At 54.4% G+C, this 17,985-nt stretch overlaps 2 protein-coding genes across 2 annotated transcripts; one reads left to right on the top strand and one right to left on the bottom strand.

The window, feature by feature from the left end:
- Positions 1-74: 74 nt before the first annotated feature.
- On the bottom strand, positions 75-4,151 carry CFAP119 (cilia and flagella associated protein 119; the record flags this gene model as incomplete). The annotated part of the gene is made up of 9 exons (XM_082858259.1): positions 75-250; positions 1,368-1,457; positions 1,530-1,599; positions 1,681-1,797; positions 1,982-2,052; positions 2,593-2,762; positions 2,935-3,000; positions 3,583-3,614; positions 3,948-4,151. 9 exons carry the CDS (start codon positions 4,149-4,151, stop codon positions 75-77), a joined length of 996 nt encoding a protein of 331 aa, XP_082714385.1.
- Positions 4,152-4,648: 497 nt separating this feature from the next.
- On the top strand, positions 4,649-17,023 carry RNF40 (ring finger protein 40). Its single transcript, XM_082856513.1, has 20 exons — positions 4,649-4,735; positions 4,845-5,048; positions 5,477-5,644; positions 5,779-5,920; positions 6,577-6,783; positions 7,351-7,472; positions 7,594-7,740; positions 7,838-7,912; positions 8,904-9,023; positions 9,121-9,300; positions 9,507-9,642; positions 10,494-10,615; positions 10,701-11,128; positions 11,215-11,332; positions 11,455-11,604; positions 11,783-11,995; positions 12,076-12,201; positions 13,441-13,581; positions 13,672-13,773; positions 15,791-17,023. Exons 2-20 carry the CDS (start codon positions 4,917-4,919, stop codon positions 15,965-15,967), a joined length of 3,006 nt encoding a protein of 1,001 aa, XP_082712639.1. The 5' UTR covers positions 4,649-4,735; positions 4,845-4,916; the 3' UTR covers positions 15,968-17,023.
- Positions 17,024-17,985: the final 962 nt, after the last annotated feature.

Genomic DNA, 17,985 nt, shown 5'->3' with positions numbered 1-17,985 from the left:
AGAAGGTGCTCAGGATGGGGGCAGGGTAGGGCCACTTTGGTCCAGGTCTTTATTGGGGAAGAGGGTGGGGGTCACTAGGTCTTGTTCTTGCCTTTGCCTGGAGGTAGCTGGAGGGGCCGCTCGAGTGCGGTCAGCTTGCTGCTGAGCCTTTCCTCACTGGCCTTGAGCCATTCCTCCACCAGTTGTTGGAGCTCCTCCAGTTCCTTGTTCATCTGGGTCTTGATGTAGGCCCGGAGGATGGAGACCTGGCCTGCAGGGGCAGGGAAGAAGGGACATGTCAGAAGAGATGCCGTCTGGGGCTGAGGGATTGCCCCTAGCCAGGCAAACACAACCTTCCAGGGTGCCCCTGGGAGCTACACTAGTGGCGGTGTTGCTTCAATTCAGAAAATGTCAGCCAGTCCTTCTGTGAGAGAAAGATGGGCAGAGTGGCTGTGCTGCTGCATTTTCTGGATTGCTACTTAGTAGCCTTGTGACCTTAGGCAGGTGACTTAACCTTTCCATGCCTCAGTTTCCTCTGTGTAAAATGCAGATAGTGATAGCACCTAGCAACTAGGATTGAGAGAGGATTAAATGGGTTAATAGATGTAAAATGTGGGAATTCCCTGGCAGTCCAGTGGTTACAACTCCAGAATTCCACTGCAGGGGGCACGGGTTCGATTCCTGGTCAGGGAGCTAAGATCCTGCAAGCCACATGGCACAGACAAAAAAAAAAAAAAAAAAGGTCTATATATATATATATATATATATATATATATATATATATATATATATATATGCTTAAAATGGGGCCTGCCTGGCACATAGTGTTGTCAAATGTGTGCTGGCTATTATTGTCATTGGGTTGGTTTTTTTTTTTTCTAATATTTATTTATTTATTTATTTACTTTTGGCTGTGTTGGGTCTCCATTGCCGTGCATGGGCTTTCTTTAGTTGTGGCGAGCGGGGGTACTCTTCCTTGTGGCACGCGGATTTCTCATTGTGGTGGCTTCTCTTGTTGTGGAGCACAGGCTCTAGGCACGCGGGCTTCAGTAGTTGTGGCTCACAGGCTTAGTTGCTCCACGACATGTGGGATCTTCCCGGACCAGGGCTTGAACCCGTGTCCCTTGCATTGGCAGGTGGATTCTTAACCACTGCACCGCCAGGGAAGCCCTATTGTCATTGGTTTTATAATCCTTTTCTGGGACTCCTGCCTCACCCCCAGCAGCTGTGCTTTTATCTGTTTGCCATCTTGGACTTCTGCATAAGGAATCATTTGGAGAAAGGACACCATGACTAAAACAAAAATTCTGAAGTCCTGATATGGTCTAAACCCTTCATTTCACACCTGCCCAAAGTCACAGGGAACCCTAACCCCTCCAGGTCCTCACTTGGCTCTGGCTCTGGCTGGACCACTGTTTCCGGTTCCTCCTCATCTGGGGTGAGTGCCTGCTCCTCCACCTCTTCGCCCTCTTCTTTCTCTGCAAGCCAGAAGGCAGGAGGAGGCTTCAGCCCCAGCCCAGTCTAGCCCTCGCCCCGGCATTCTCCCTTACCCGTCTCATCCTTTGGCCAGAGCTTGGGTGCCTGTAGCCCCATGTAAGTCAAAGATAGATCCAGCCGCACCTGGGAAGAGGGAGGAAGACGTCTGCACTGAGGGAAAGGGGGGAGATGAGGGGTGGCCTCTTGTAGCCCATGGCCCAGTACCTGGGGTGTGAAGACATATTTGTAGAGCTTGAAGTGGCGGAAGTAGGTGTTGACCACATAATCTGCCAGGGCCAGCAGCTGTTCCTCCTTAAAGAGGTTGATACTGAAGGGGGGCCGCTGTGGGGATGATTGGGAGTTAAAGGACTGACCACCTCCTGAAGCCCTCACCTTTTCTCCAAGTGCCCGGCAATCCAGGAGCAGGAAGAGCCCACTGTGGCCTTCAGAGGAAGATGAGGGTCATGTGTGTAAGAGAGGGTGGGAGGCTGGGCTAGACCTTATCTGGGGGGAGAGTGAAACTGACCCTGATTCCGTGGCAAAAAAGAACACTGGTGAAGTAGCGGTAACATTCCTCCACGTTGCCCAAGGGGGTTGCTGGGAGGGAAGGCAAGATGTGACAGTGAGTACTCTCCCTGATAATCATTCATTTTAGTCACTCAACAGCTACTTATTGAGCATGAGCTTTAGAAGTAGAAAGATATAGGCAACAAATATTGAGTACCCACTATGCACTGTTCTGGGCACTGAACCAGACAAGTTCCTGCCCTTAAGAAGCGTATTTTCTAGTGGAAGTGACAGACAATAAACCAAGAAATACATAGTTTAGCTCTCGTTAAACATTCTGTAGAAAATTAGTTCCAGGAGTAAAGCAAGAGCTGTTTTATTGAGCACTGTGCATATATCTACATCTATTATATATAATATTTCTCAGAACAGTTTCATAACGTTAGTGCTGTAGCCTTATTATAGATAAGGAAATAGAGGATTTCAAAGGTGAAATAACGGGTGTGATACTGCTGCTAGTGATGACAGAACAAAGATTTCAGGTGCTAATCCTGCTTTTACTTCCCCTGGTCACTTATGCCAGCCTTCTCCTCTCCCCTGGACTCACAGCCTTCGGGGGCCTTCTCTTACCAATACAGGCCTTGTGAAGATCTTGGAGCAGGGCACAAGCCGTTGATGTCTGCTCCAGGGAGAAGCCTTGTTGGCGGCAGAAGATGAGTGCATGGGAGAAGAGGTCCAGGGTGATGGCGTCCCGCAGGCTCTGCGCAGGAGAGCCTAGTCCCAACAGCTCGGCCAGCACCCTTGGGAGGGAGAGAGGAAGGAATGAGTGACAACCGGAGCCTCTCTTCACCGCCCCACACTAGTGTACAACAGGCTTTGGAGCCAGGCATTCCTCATGCCTTCCCAGCCCATCCACCTCCCAGCCTTCCCCAAGAGCTAGCTCTTATTCCCTTCCCTGCTCCCCTTGCATACTCCCTCATCTCCTCAACATTGGCTGTCTTCTCCAGCCTGTGCATGGAATGGATGTCCAGGTACTTCCTGTCATAGGAAAAGAGGGGAAAAGGTGTTGGTGGCCATTATGCATTACCCTCATAACAGGGCTATGATGGCTAGAGCACTGGACTGGGAACCAAGAGACCTGAGTTAGAGGTTTGGCCCTTCCACTGAATTGCTGTGTAACCTTAGGCAGGTCACTTCCCTCTCTGGGCCTCACTTTCTCCATCTGTAAATAGAGGGTATGGCCAAAATGAACTCTTATGATCCTCTTCATTTCTAAAGTGTAGGGTTAGGAAACTTGAGTTCTGGTCTCTGCCACTCCCTACCGTATAACTGGGCAAGTCTCCCTCTGTGAACCTCAGTGTCCCCATTTGTACAATGCTCCGCAGAGGCACTGATACTACATTTACATTCTCAGTCTTTGGCTCCCCTCTTCTCACACTCTCTTTGGACTGGGGCAGCAGGAGACCTGACTTAGTCATCTCGGGTAATTGCATCTCTGGGCCTCAGTCTCCTCATCTGTAAAATGAGGATACCGTTGCTGTTTGACAGGATTGTGGGGAAGCCCTAAAGGAGTAATACAAGTGTGAAGGGTAACTTTCCCCCAAAGCTCTTCACACTCACCATATGCAGATCCGGGGCTGGGGCAGTGGCGGCTGCAGAGAGAAAGCGCATTGGGAAAGGCAGAGCTGTGTTGTTCATGGCCCCTAGTTCTTGAGCCGTTGCGAATCTCTAGCGGGCCTAAGAACGCGCTAACTTGCCTTCTCATCTTAAAGACTAGCTACGAGCAATGCTGGCGGGCTGGGCTTCAGCGACCCCTAAGTACTATTCATGAGCATATTAACAAGGGGGGGGTCACACACCCCCGTCTCTTCACCAAGGCAGCCCGGGAAACGTCTTGAACGTTAGAAAGCATAACGACGGGTGGCGCCCTGCTGGGGAGCCCTTTTATAAACATTCATGAGCGGACGACTCTGTCCAGTCCTCACCGGGAACAAGTCGGCTGCAGGATCCTCATCCGCATTCACCGAAGCCACGGTTCCCGACTCGGTATGCACACCTGTTCCCATCCGCGTGGCCGATTCATCCAATGACCTGAGGTCTTTCTTGGGTTCTCTCCGCAGTTCGTAGTGCTGTTCAAGCTCCGATTGCATTTTCAGTCCCTGGAATTGGCTGGACTTCCGGCGGATCATCTTGTCGCTCCTCTGTGCTGCGGGGCACCACAGGTTCTGTCCTGCCTCGGTTCTGGGACAGCCGGTTCTCCGGCAGAGGCTGCCAAGGCCTGGCCCTCTATCGACGCTTCAGCCAATCTACGCTGCAGAGAAGCCCGGTGCAGCCAATCCGCTGGGGGCGTCTTCCTCCGTCTCAACGGTGACCGTTGCTAAGGGGGTTCTTGGAGCAAGAGAGAAAGTGTACGGCGCTCGCCAATCAGTGAGAAGAGAATGCGCGTGCGTAATAAGCCGCAAGGCCCGCCCCCGTGCCCTCGCTTCAAAGTTGCTATTCTGAGGCAGGCGATGTCATTAGGACTGGAGAGTGGAAGTGTGTTGTCGGTTACCATAGGAACTGTCTACTGGCCAATCACTGAGAGGAAGAGGCGGTGTTCAGGAAGAAACCAAACGGGACCCGAAAGGCGGCACAAAGCGCGACCAATAGAAACAGGAAGTGGAGAAGATTTCTCCACATCCGGTACTGCCTGTGGCGCCTGCGCTCTGTGCTGGGGAGGCCAGTGACGTCCAGGGGAGTCCAAGATGGCGGCGGTGGGGTGATTCTGCTGCCGGTGAGGGGCCCGGGGCCGGCGGGGCGGGGTCCAGCAGGTGGGTGCGGAGGAGGCTCGGGGCCGCAGGAGCTCCGGCCGCTTCCACATCTCTGCTCTCTGTGTTCTGCAGGTGACGGAAGCGTCGCCTCCGCCTGCCTGACGTGCCTCGGGAGAGCCTGCGCCGCTCCTCCCCGCCGCGGCCATGTCTGGGCCCGGCAACAAACGCGCCGCCGGCGATGGGGGCTCGGGGCCCCCAGAGAAGAAACTGAGTCGCGAGGAGAAGACCACAACCACGCTTATAGAGCCCATTCGTCTTGGGGGCATCTCTTCCACGGTTCGTGGGCTCCTGTTTCAGGCCTCACAACTTACCAGAACTCCCATCTCTGTTCTCCGTCCACGTCGTCCAGAACCTTACTCCCAGTTCCCCAGGTTTAGCAAGATCCACTTTTCAGAACACTCTGTTGAAAGAAACCGAGGACACGACGTCTGCCTTCCCTTTACAGATAGGAAAACAGGTTTCCAGAGGGCGTGTGACTTGTCAAAGACTTCAGAGTTAGGAAGAGGCAGAAGCAGAACGTGACCCTCCTCACAACCGAGACGCTTTCTCTGTGGGTGTCTGAGTCTCTTTAAATCCTGTTAGCAGTTAGTCTGGGGTTACTCCCCTCTCCCATCCATTCCATTTTGCTTTTCTTTGTCTCTTTCTATGATTGGGTTCTTGGTCCCTGCTTGACCATCTTCTCGGCCCCTTTGTTTCCTTGGTAGGAGGAGATGGACTTGAAGGTTTTGCAGTTCAAGAATAAGAAACTGGCAGAGCGGTTGGAACAGAGACAGGCTTGTGAAGATGAACTCCGAGAACGAATTGAGAAGTTGGAGAAGCGGCAGGCCACAGATGACGCCACACTTCTCATTGTCAATCGCTACTGGGCCCAGGTGGATGCCCTTCTACTTTCCAAGACCTGGCCTTGACCCAGCTGCCAATCCTCAGACTCCTCTGCTAGGAAAGGAGTATCATGCTGGGAGGCACCTGAGGGATTCATAACATTTTTGGTGCTTTCTCCCTTCAGCTGGATGAAACTGTGGAAGCCCTTCTCCGACACCATGAGAGCCAGGGGGAGCTGTCTTCAGGGACAGAGGCGCCTGGGACCCAGGAGGGGCCAACACGTGATGAGACCCCTCTCACAGAGCCAGGAACATCGGAGCTGAGGGGTAGGGCCAGAGCCCTGGGATCTGGGAAGCTTAATTAAGTTCTGGGGAAGGTCCTGGAGAGGAGGGAACTTTGACATTAGGCTGCTGAATTCCCTGCTTGCGCGCGCGCGCACACACACACACACACACACAAATTGATTTCATATCTGGGCAGCAAAGGGCAGTGGGTAAGAACACAGGTTTTGGAATCTGAGTGACATGGTTAAGAGTGCAATTCATGTTTTGACATTCTTAGTTCAAAAAAGTATTAAATGCTGACTGTGTAGTTGACATTGTTGTAGCTTTGGAGGAGACAAAGAAAATAAAAAAGAAATACTTACTCTGCCCCAGCCATTAGGGAGGAAGTGGTTATAAACCATAAAAAAAAGTATAGGGATCCCTGAATGGGAATTAGTGTGTATGCACACTAGTTTAGTTTAGGAAGGCAGAGAAGGCCTTCCCTGAGGAAGTGATTTGGTAGCTCTCTGGCTTTGAGGAAATTACCTCACTGAACAGCAGTTATTTCACTTTTAAGATGGGGATAACAACAGTACTACAGGGGTTGGTTATGTTGACTCAGTGAGCCATAGAGAGTTGAAGGAGGCGATCTGGAACTTGGTAAAGAGTGGTGGTAACTGTTACCATTATCCTCATGAGGGTCTGTCCGTCCCTCCCAGAGCCCCTGCCAATGCAGCTGCGGCCACCTCTCAGTGAGCCAGCCTTGGCTTTTGTGGTGGCCCTGGGTGCAAGCAGTAGTGAGGAGGTGGAGCTGCAGCTGCAGGGCCGCATGGAATTCTCCAAGGCAGCTGTGTCCCGTGTCGTGGAGGCCTCTGACCGCCTACAGCGCCAGGTGGAGGAACTCTGTCAGCGAGTATACAGCCGAGGTTAGTTCTTTGTGCCCCCACCCCAGAGGTGTCCAACTCCATTTGCATCTTTATGGTATCCCCTCCTCAGTGCTCCTGGCCCAGAGGCAGCCACAGTTCCCCAAGGAATAAATCAGCCATGTTTTCAGGTGCAGGCTCAGGCTGTTGATGGTGGCTCTCGCTTTGATTCCTGGAGTTGAGCTCTAGAGAGACGGGTGGGAGGAGTTGTTGATGCTGGGGGCGCCTCCCCCTTGTGGCTGGAGACCTCTTGGGAGCATTGTGCACAAATCTTGGTGGCAGTTGCTGACCCACGAGGCATAGCAGCAAGTGCCCAGGCTTTGCAGGCAGACTGACTTCTCTCAGCCTTAGTTCTGTCAGTCCAGCCTGGGCGTTCTGAGCAGATGGCTCTCCTCTCTGAGCTGGTTTCCTCCTTTGTGCAGTGGGGACAAAGACTCCTGGCTTTGTCATGAGAAAATGGCAAGACAGCTGGTGGATCACACTGGGCAATGACCTAGCAGACTCCAGGATGAGTTAGTACTTTGACCCATTGCCTTGGACTTGGCTCTTACCCGAGCCCTCCCTTCACAGGGGACAGTGAGCCCCCCAGTGAGGCGGCTCGGGCACGCACCCGGGAGCTGGGCCGTGAGAACCGGCGACTGCAGGACTTGGCCACCCAGCTACAGGAGAAGCACCACCGCATCTCGTTGGAGGTGGGAGTTGGGCTTTTAGGGTGGGATTAGAACCAGGGCAGGGTTTGGATTAGATGGGCACCCAAGGATCTCAGGGAGCCGGGTCTCTTATCTAAGTACCTGTCCCCTTCCTTGTCCCCAGTACTCTGAGCTCCAGGATAAAGTGACATCTGCAGAGACCAAAGTGCTGGAGATGGAGACGACAGTAGAAGACCTGCAGTGGGACATTGAGAAGTTGCGGAAGCGTGAGCAAAAGCTCAATAAGCACCTAGCGGAGGCCTTGGAGCAGGTGGGGTCAGACATTGGGTCAGATGGAGCCAGAGCAGGGTACTTGGGGCCCTCGCTTCTCTCCTCCACACCCTGTCTCCTCTGTCTTCTCTCCACAGCTCAACTCTGGCTACTATGTATCTGGGAGCTCCTCAGGCTTTCAGGGGGGCCAGATCACACTCAGCATGCAGAAGGTGAGCAGCAGCATTCTTCCTCGTCCCTCCCACAACCTTTTCTCTACCCTACCCTTGAACATCCCCTCAGGATTAAGGACAGACGTCCAGCTGTGGTCTCGGAGGTCTTTCCCCGTTACTCACAGTGCTCTTTATTTCATTGTTTCATATGTGTATTCAGTAAGTAAATGCTGAACACTAAGTGCTAGGTACTGTGTAGGAAGCAGGCATTTTGGAGAACGAAACAGACAGGAATTAAACCTTTCATGGAGCTTAATTTCTAGTTTGGGTAACTGACGAGAATTAGGTAAGGTCGTATGTACATCAGCTGGTTAAAAGTACCACTTAGGGGCTTCCCTGGTGGCGCAGTGGTTGAGAGTCCGCCTGCCGATGCAGGGGACACGGGTTCGTGCCCCGGTCCGGGAGGATCCCACATGCCGCGGAGCAGCTGGGCCCGTGAGCCACGGCCGCTGAGCCTGCGCGTCCGGAGCCTGTGCTCCACAGCGGGAGAGACCACAACAGTGAGAGGCCCGCGTACTGCAAAAAAAAAAAAAAAAAAAAAAAAGTACCACTTAGAAAAGAGATGTTGGGGTATGTTGGAGTCAATTGGCATTCTCAGTTGTGTAGCTGAGAAAGGGCCTTGCTGCCGCTGTCTCATTCCTTGTCCTGCTTTTGCTCTCTCAATTCTTGGTCGTTGCACACTTTTTTGGTGCTACAGGGTCACTGCGCCCTGTCTCCCCTTGCTCAGCTTGCTCTTCAGGTCTTCCAGGAAGGCTTCCCTGACCCCCTGTCAGTTACAAGCCTTGCTTCCCAGCACTGACCAGGCAGTACTGAGTTTTCTCCTACTTGTCTGGGAGCCCTTAGGAAAGTGCCTGGGTCCGGCTTGTCACTGGGCCTTCAGAGTACATCACTGCTCTGCAGATGGGAGCTTGGGTAGGGCATATGGTGGGGCTATGAGGGAAGCATGCGTCCTGGCCTGGCCCTGCCTCCCACTGCCCTTCCCACTCCTCAGTTTGAGATGCTGAATGCGGAGTTGGAGGAAAACCAGGAATTGGCCAATAGCCGCATGGCAGAGCTGGAGAAGCTGCAGGCAGAACTTCAGGGGGCTGTGCGGACCAATGAGCGCCTCAAGGTGAGCTGTGTTTGGGGCTGGGAGGGCCTGAGCCTGCACGGTAGGAGCTGAGCTCTGAAACCTCTTGCTGATTGCCTTTGGACATCCCTACTCCTAGGTAGCCCTGCGGAGTCTTCCTGAGGAGGTGGTACGGGAGACAGGGGAGTACCGAATGCTGCAGGCGCAGTTCTCACTGCTCTACAATGAGTCTCTGCAAGTGAAGACCCAGCTGGACGAGGCCCGTGGGCTGCTGCTGGCCACCAAGAATTCCCACCTGAGGCACATTGAGCACATGGAGGTATGCCCTTGGAACAGGGGCAGGGGACAGGGGTAAAGGCCAGACCCTTAGGGTCAGATTGTTCCTGGGTCAAGGGTGTCAGAGGCCCTGTGTGCCTGCCAGAGGTCCCTTGGGAGTAAATTCCTCCTGAGCTGCTGAGGCCTGAGGTAGGGGGGGCTTGCCAGGAACTAAGGGGTTGGGTGGGTCCTTAATGCCTCAACCCACAGAGTGATGAGCTGGGGCTGCAGAAGAAGCTGCGCACAGAGGTTATCCAGCTGGAGGATACGCTGGCCCAGGTACGCAAGGAGTACGAGATGCTGCGCATCGAGTTTGAACAGAACCTGGCGGCCAACGAGCAGGCGGGTATGTGGTGAGGACAGGGTTGAGGTGGGGCCTTATCTGGGATTGCTGGGCCCTGGTGTGGCCAGATGCTTATCCAGATGTAAGAGGTTAAGTCCTTTCTTCTCCCAGAGCCTCATCTCTCTGTGGAAAATGGGGACCACACCACCTGACTCAAAGGCGCAGTGAGGCTTACAGCCAGATGAGGTGGCTCATGGAGCAGACTCAGGCAGAACGGGAGCTGTCACCCTCATCCATACTTCTCTGGCCTTATGGTGCCTCTCTGAGATACTAATTCATTTTTCACAGATTTATTGAACACTTTCTATGACCCAGGCTCAGTTCTAGGCTTTGGGATGATACCAGTGAACAAAACACGACGGATCCCTGTTGTGGAGCAGTGTTATAGTGAGGGAAGACAGACAACAAAGGAGGAAAAAATTGAACGTGTATTGGGGTTGTGACAAATATATCAAGAAAAATAAAGCAGGGAGGGAAGATAGGAAGTATTATGAGAAATGCCGGGGAAATGTAACTAAGAAGATGATATTTGTTTAAAAAGCTAAAAGAAGTGGACTAACTTACTTTTATGAATTTACGGTTAGTCACGTGTTCCTTTGAAAGGAAATTTGGAAATATTTTAGAAGTCTGCATTAGCAGAAATAACACACATAGGCAGTGTCAAGTTATGTTTAGGTGAATTCTCTTCATTTGTTTGATGAGATCACACTCTCTACATAAGGCTTCAGTTGTTATCTCCTTCGTAATGAGAGTGATGGCTCTGGCCCTGCCCCTTCCCCCACTGAGGGGTTGGGCCCCTAACCCAGGGACCAACCCAGCCTTCAACCCAGCCTTGGTTTCCTGTACTCTTCCAGGGCCCATCAACCGGGAGATGCGCCACCTGATCAGCAGCCTCCAAAACCACAACCACCAGCTAAAGGGGGACGCTCAGCGATACAAGCGGAAGCTGCGGGAAGTGCAGGCTGAGATTGCCAAGGTGAGGAGGGGCTGCCTGGGGAAAGCTGCGGCTAGACCCCAGTGAGCACGTCTCACCTCAGCCCTGTTCTCTCTGTGCTTTGCAGCTCCGGGCCCAGGCCAGTGGCTCTACCCACTCCATCCCCACCCTGGGCCACCCGGAGGACTCTGGCCTGAGTGCCCCAGCCCCAGGGAAAGAAGAGGGTGGGCCAGGCCCTGTTGGTGCCCCTGATGCCAGAAAGGAGATGGCTTCAATGCCTGGCACTGCCATTACTACCTCCTTGGTGAAGAAGGAAGACCTGGTCCCTTCTGAGGAAGAGGCCCAGGCCCTGACCCCCGGGGCCCAGGGCCCCTCCTCCCGGGCCCGAGAACCTGAGGCTAAACCCAAGCGGGAGCTTCGGGAACGGGAAGGGCCTGGGCTGGGACCCCCATCTGTAGCCTCAGCTCTCTCAAGGACTGATCGGGAGAAGGTCAAGGTGGAGGAGGCCAAGAGGAAGGAGTCAGAGCTCCTCAAAGGTCTCCGAGCAGAGCTCAAGTGAGGCCCTGTTCCTTTCTCCTTCCCACCCCTGCCAAGTGGCCTCCAACCCTACTCACCAAGGCTTCCTCCTATGCCTCCCCCAGGAAGGCCCAGGAAAGTCAGAAGGAGATGAAACTGCTGCTGGACATGTATAAGTCTGCACCCAAGGAGCAGCGGGATAAGGTGCAGCTCATGGCAGCAGAACGCAAGGCCAAGGCTGAGGTGAGGGCAGGTAGGGCCTATGAGGTGTGCAGAGAGGCTGCCCCAGGGGGTTGTAACCAGAGCAGAGCCCTAGGTCAGCAGGAAGCAGTGACAAGAGAGCTCCCTCCTTCTGGTGGTTATAGGTCGATGAGCTACGGAGCCGTATCCGGGAATTAGAGGAGAGGGATCGGAGGGAGAGCAAGAAGATCGCGGATGAGGATGCCCTGCGGCGCATTCGTCAGGCAGAGGAGCAGATAGAACACCTGCAACGCAAGTTGGGTGCCACCAAGCAGGTGCGACCCTGTTCTGGTCCCCTTGCTTCTGAATATTGGAATTCCCTAAATCTCCTGTTCTAGCACATGGCCTGGGTCCATTCTGTGGTTCTTTGCTCAGCCATGTTTTCCTGTGGTTTCCCCACTGTCGTCTTGTCCATCTACTATATTCCATCTTGTCTTTGCCCACTTGCTGCAGGAGGAGGAGGCTCTGCTCTCAGAGATGGATGTGACAGGCCAGGCTTTTGAGGACATGCAGGAGCAGAATGGGCGGCTGCTACAGCAGTTGCGGGAAAAGGACGATGCCAACTTTAAGCTGATGTCAGAGCGGATCAAGGCCAACCAGATTCATAAGCTACTGCGGGAGGAGAAGGATGAGCTGGGCGAGCAGGTTCTTGGCCTCAAGTCTCAGGTATGGCTGCCCTGGGCTTGTTAGAGTGGAGCTGGAGAGGCAGGGGCTCCCCAGCACTGAGTCCCCACCCCTGTCCTCAGGTGGATGCCCAGCTGCTGACCGTGCAGAAGCTGGAGGAAAAAGAGCGGGCCTTGCAGGGCAGCCTCGGGGGTGTGGAGAAGGAGCTGACACTGCGCAGCCAGGCCCTGGAGCTCAACAAGAGGAAGGTGAGGCCAGACCTATGCGAGGGGACAGCAACCTGGGATGCTGGCTCACAGCCTCACTTCGTGACTCTGCCTAGAGAACTTGAAGCAGATGACCTGGGCCGAAGTCTGGCTCTGCTTCATCTCACAGCCCAGCTCAGGTCTCAGACACTTACTGTGTTCCAAACTGTGTGCTGGAGGACTTTGCATGCTTGGTCACATTTCAGTCTGAAAATAATCCTACAACAGTTTTTGTTATTACCTTTCATAAGTGAGAAGATTGAGGCTCAGGGAGGTAGCTGACTTGCTCAAGAAAGAGTGGAACTGGAATTTGGGCCCGGGGTCTCCTTGGCTCCTCAGCCCACGTCCTGACTGCATTGGTTAGCTGTGAAATGTGCATGGTGGTCTCTGTCATGTAGTTGTATTAAACCTAAGAAATGTTTAGCTTGTGGTAGTTGTTCTTCTGAGGGTAACAGAGTTAGGAATGATCTGTGGCGCCCTCTTGGTGATATCACTCCTCTAGCTTATGGTAAAGGCTTAAGATTAACATTGACTTTCATCTTTTTTCCCCTCCTGGACTTTTTTTCTTCTCCATTTGGCTCATTCATTTAAGCAGTATTAGTCATACCCTTGTTATATCCCAGGACCTGCACTGAGTGCTGGGGAGATCACGGGAACAAGACCGCCCTGCTGGAAGTGGGAACTTCCAGTTTTGAGGGGCAGATAGCAAGCCGATAATCCCACAGACAAAATAACATCATTACAGATCATGGCATGTGTTTTGTGTGTGTGTGTGTGGGGTGGCACGCTGCACAACTTGTGGGCCACGGCAGTGAAAGCCTGGAATCCTAACTACTAGGCCACCAGGGAACTCACAGTATGTCTTATGAAGGAAATAGGGGCGGATGAAAGAAAAATAGGACAGTGTGTCTCAGGAGGTGACATTTGAGCTGAGGCCTCAGGGGGTTGCAGGAAAAAAATGTGTGTTGAGGGGAGCAGAAAGAGGAGCCCAGTGAAGCCTCAAAGACAGTAGAGAGCGTTATGCAGGTGAGGAACTGAAGGTGTTGGGAATGAGGTAGACTAGGAGGAGGTGAGGGTTCAGAGGTCAGGAGACAGAACCAGTTCCAGTGAAGATACTGGACTTACCCCAAGAGCAGGTATCACTGGATGGTTGACACTAGCATCTGTGGGCCATGGCTCCACATGCCTGACTCCCCAGGCTCAGGCAAACGGTGCCCCTCCTCCCCGCTCCACCCACCTCAGGCTGTGGAAGCAGCTCAGCTGGCCGAGGACCTGAAGGTACAGCTGGAGCACGTACAGACACGGCTGCGAGAGATCCAGCCTTGCCTGGCAGAGAGCCGGGCTGCCCGTGAGAAAGAGAGCTTCAACCTCAAGAGGGCTCAGGTGTGTGGTGGGCAGGGGTGGGGGCGGGGTGGGGGCAGGAGGTTCAGATTGAGGACCCTTGCACTCAGCCTAGCCCCTCTCCTGCCCCAGGAGGACATCTCACGGCTGCGGCGCAAGCTGGAGAAGCAGAGGAAGGTGGAGGTTTACGCAGATGCCGATGAAATCCTCCAGGAGGAGATCAAGGAGTACAAGGTGGGGCCTTGGGGCTGGGTTGTGCTCCAGGAATCTTAGGTGACCTAGGAATCTTAGATGGGGGGTTGGTGAGAGCTCTGGTGGGTAGTCTGGGGAACCCAGAAATAAGGTAGGATGGCAAAACCTGCGCAGAACCCGATGTGGAGAATCAGATAACTGTCAAGTATGGTACACATACTACGTGCCAGGCAGAGTGCCTGGCTAGGTATGAGAGGGCTAGGCACTAGACCTGGTCTCAGATCTCTTGAAACTGACAGTCTGTTGGAGGAGGCAGCCAAGTAATTCTCCCATCTGAGTGATGAGCAGTGTGATGGCAGAGGCCAGAGGAGCTGTGGGAAATCAGGGGAGCCCCTTAACAGCCCTGGTGGTCAGCAGGCTTCCTGGAAGGAATATCATCCAAAGAAAAACTGAAGAGTGAGTCAGCGTTGGCCGTGATGAACGGGGATGAAAGGGTTCCAGCAAAGGGAAAGGCAGAGGTGGAGGCCTTTAGTTGAGAGAGGCGTGCTGGAGGACAGAGCTGGACAGTCGTAGTTGGAGGACAGAACATGGGTTTTGTGGTGAGTGACAAGCCTGGTGGGGGTTGGGCAGTGTTAGATCCTGAAGGGTTTGTAAACCAGGTTGAGCTGCTTGGCGTATCCTGTAGTCAGTGTGCAGAGAGCGATGTCTCAAGGATGTTGAGGATGAGGTGCCTGTGGGACTTCTTGGGAGGCTGTCTGGGAAGGCACTCAAAGCAAAAGGGCTGGTGTGGAGGACAGGAGTTTGTGGGGGATTGTCAGCAGAGGCAAAGGTAGAAGCCACATATAACTGTCGTCACCCAGGGAGGGTCTGTGGCATGACACGGAACAGTGTCATGAGGTGAGGGCAGGTAGGGCCTTTGAGGAGCTCTGACTCCTCCCCCGCCGTGGCGGGGGATGGCATCGGCCGTCACTCCCCCTGAGGAGCCTCGAAACTTAAATGATGGACAGAGGAAGAGGAGCCTGTAGCTTAGGAGGAAGGAGAGCGATCTAGAGGGAATTGATTGGGGAAGAGTTTCAAGGAGGCAGGGGTGAGCTCAGAACTGCCAAGAAGGCAAATGAAGCAGGTGTTGAGAGATGCCTCTTGGATTTGGCAGCCTTGGTGGGAGTTCTTGGGCAGAGGTGGAGGTGGAGGTCAGATCACCTGGACTCTCACCTACTGCAGTGAGGAAAGGGTGGAGAGTGAGTCAGTAAGTAGACAACCTGTTGAAGCAGTTTGGCCTTGAAGGGGCAGAGGCAGCTCGAGGCAGCCATGAGGGAGCAGGGAAGGGTTTTTGGAGAAACAACAGACTGCAGCCTGTCAAATGCTGATGGGTAGGGTTCTGAGAGCTAGGGAAGAGGTGATGCTTGTGGGGAGTTGCTGAGGTGGCGGGCAGGGCAGAGGATGAATGTTGGGAATGCTGAGTTGTGGGAATTTCCTGTCTGGAGTTGGAAGTGAGACCTGGTGGCAGGTGGGAAGTCTCAAGATAGGAGAGGAGATTTGTAAAACCTCCTTAGAGAGAAATGAATCCCAGGACCCACAGCAGGATTTCTGGGCAGCACCAGGGATGGGCCCAGTTGAGGGTTGAGAACAGCAGATTTCTAGTGGCACTGCCATGCCCAGCTGTGACTTACCAGATGCAGGTGGAGAGAAGGTAGACAGTCGGCTTAAGCCAGGATTGGGGTTTTGCCAGAGAAGGCCAAAGGGGCAAGAGATGAAGCCCCAGGGCAGAGGAGCTCAGGTTGGAGCCTGTGGGTCATTGACCTTTAGAGGGGACATGTGACCACTGGCCATCACCACCCAGATTAGAGGCTAGACTGTGCTACTTTCTAGTTTTGAAACCTGGGCTTTTGAGCCTCAGTTTCCTCATCTGGAGGATGCTTATCCCTACCTCCTAGGGCTATGGTGAGAGTTAGGTGCAGTCTGCTCTGTGGTGGCCTTAGTCTGGACCACCTCTTGCTATCAGCTTGGGATCCGGGCCCTGTCAGGATTGTTCCTGAGCTGATGCCTGTGCCCTGCCCAGGCGCGGTTGACCTGCCCCTGCTGTAACACCCGCAAGAAGGATGCAGTCCTCACCAAGTGCTTCCACGTTTTCTGCTTCGAGTGCGTACGGGGCCGCTATGAGGCCCGCCAGAGGAAGTGCCCCAAGTGCAACGCAGCCTTTGGTGCCCATGACTTCCACCGTGTCTACATCAGCTGAACCCGTAACTCAGGGGACTTTGGAACACCCATGGACCCTGGGGGCTGTGCCTCCAGTCCCTCCCCACCCCACACCCAGTGGCCCCCACCCTCCATTCCGGACCCTGTGGGCCCAGCCCCTCCCCATGTAGTTGGTTTTGGGGGCCCCAGTGCATGCTAGTGGGAGTGGGATTAACCAAGCTCAGTTTCACCTTTTCCCCAAGGTCAGAACTACAGCCTAGGGGGCACTTGCCCTGCACAAAAGGTCTGCTGTGAGAGGCCTGAGGGGCCCAGAGCACTCAACAGAACTTCTTGGAACCTGGCCCTAAACCTTCTCCAACTGACTCCACGGGCCCATCCCAGCCCTAAAGGGGAAATTCCCCAGGCTGTGACTTCCCACACAAGTGGAAGTTCACTACCTGCTTACACACCCACAAGTAAGGACCAGGGATGGGTCAGATCCCCAGCTCCTTGCTCTGAGACTGGGCTCTGGGGCCCAGGGAGTTTCTTTACCCTCTGCTCCCCAGACCTAGGCAGACCTTCCCTCCTGTGGAGTTCCTTGGGCTCTTTGGTCTGGTCTTATACTAAGAGCACCTCCTTGATGGGGGCACTGTCTTCTGGGAAGCTCTAAGGTTGCTGCAGTCACCTTGCACTCATCTTGGGAGTGCTGAACTAAGATCATCAGTTTCTATTCTAATCAGACCTCTCCCAATCTCTACTTCGCTCCCAGGCCCCACTTACAGCCCTGATGCTTCCCAGGGCTCCGCTGGGTCCCCAGCCCTGACCCTGCTTTCATCCTGGTGGCCTTAACTTTAGTGGAGGCAGAACTTCCAGGGGGAAAAAGGGACAGACTAGCGTGCTGGGCCGACTTCCAATCATTCCAGGTAGAAGAGCATCTAACACCCTGTGACTGAGCCTATACCCACAATGCTTCCTGTGTTGCCTGCCCAAGCACACACTATGGGCTGTGAAGGCAATATGCAGGGGCCTGGAAGGTGGAGCTGCTGAGAGGTGCAAGGCTCCTCTCGGCCCCTGCTCTAGAGATGTCTTGTATAGGCTGTTAATTGTTTTGAATAAACGTCCAACCCTCAGCCTATAGTCCGGGTAGCCAGGCTTCCTGCCCTAAATGTGGTTCCGGATTTTGGCTGTTACACTTGTTCCCAGCGCTGCCCTGGCTGGCGTGTGAACCTGGAGGGCCTGCACAGATGTGACCCCACTCCCAACAGCTGGTTAGACTGGGCCTTTGGGAGGGGCGCGTCTGCAGGGAGAAAGCGTCGTGGTCAGCACTCTGTCGCCAGCCGGCCCCACCTGTTCCCATGGGGAGGGGCTGACACCCTGGATCTCCGCATCTCTGCCGGCCCGGTCCGTGCGGGCTCGCCGCAGCCCGCGCAGTCATTGGCGGCAGGGGTGCTGGGAACCCCGAGGTGCATCCTGGGAAATGTAGTTCTGCATTGGTGCTTCTAGGCAAGATCCTCAGAGGGGAGAGCCGGTTCCCCGGTTGTGCTGGCCAGAGGCGGGCCTGGGCCCAGTCTGTGGGCCGTTTTTCCCCAATGGCTTCACCCGCCCTTCCCCCTCGGGCGGACAAGCAGGACGCCTCAGCGGGTCACTTATTTCATTGCGACCTGCACTGGCCACTGGCCTTGTTCTCGGGAACTGTGTGTCCAGCGGCGCCTGTGGGTTCAGTGTGCTGTCGAGTCCGCGGCCGGAGGCTGCACTGGGGCTCGCGCTCGGGCCGGTGTTGACCGGGCTTGGTGCCGGAGCTGGAGCTGGAGCCATGGCCACGGGAGCGGCCGCCGACTTGTCAGCAGTTACGCCCTTGCGCGAAGCTGAGGCTTTATCAGAGGTCTCACCTTTGCTGGGGCTCGCGGCCTTGTCCGCTTTCGGGCTCCACATGGTGCCCAAGGTATCGGCGGGGCCGCAGCGGTTGGACCAGGTCGGACCGGAGACGGGGGCTACAGTGACTTCCGGCTCAGGGCTGGCGGCAGTGGGCGCGCTCGCTGAGGCTCTCGCCGTGGCGGGGGATGGCATCGGGCCGTCGAG

This window comes from Leucopleurus acutus (assembly GCF_964270905.1).
Source record: "Leucopleurus acutus genome assembly, chromosome: 16".
Lineage (NCBI taxonomy): Eukaryota > Metazoa > Chordata > Mammalia > Artiodactyla > Delphinidae > Leucopleurus > Leucopleurus acutus.
This window is presented reverse-complemented; position numbering and strand designations above follow the sequence as displayed.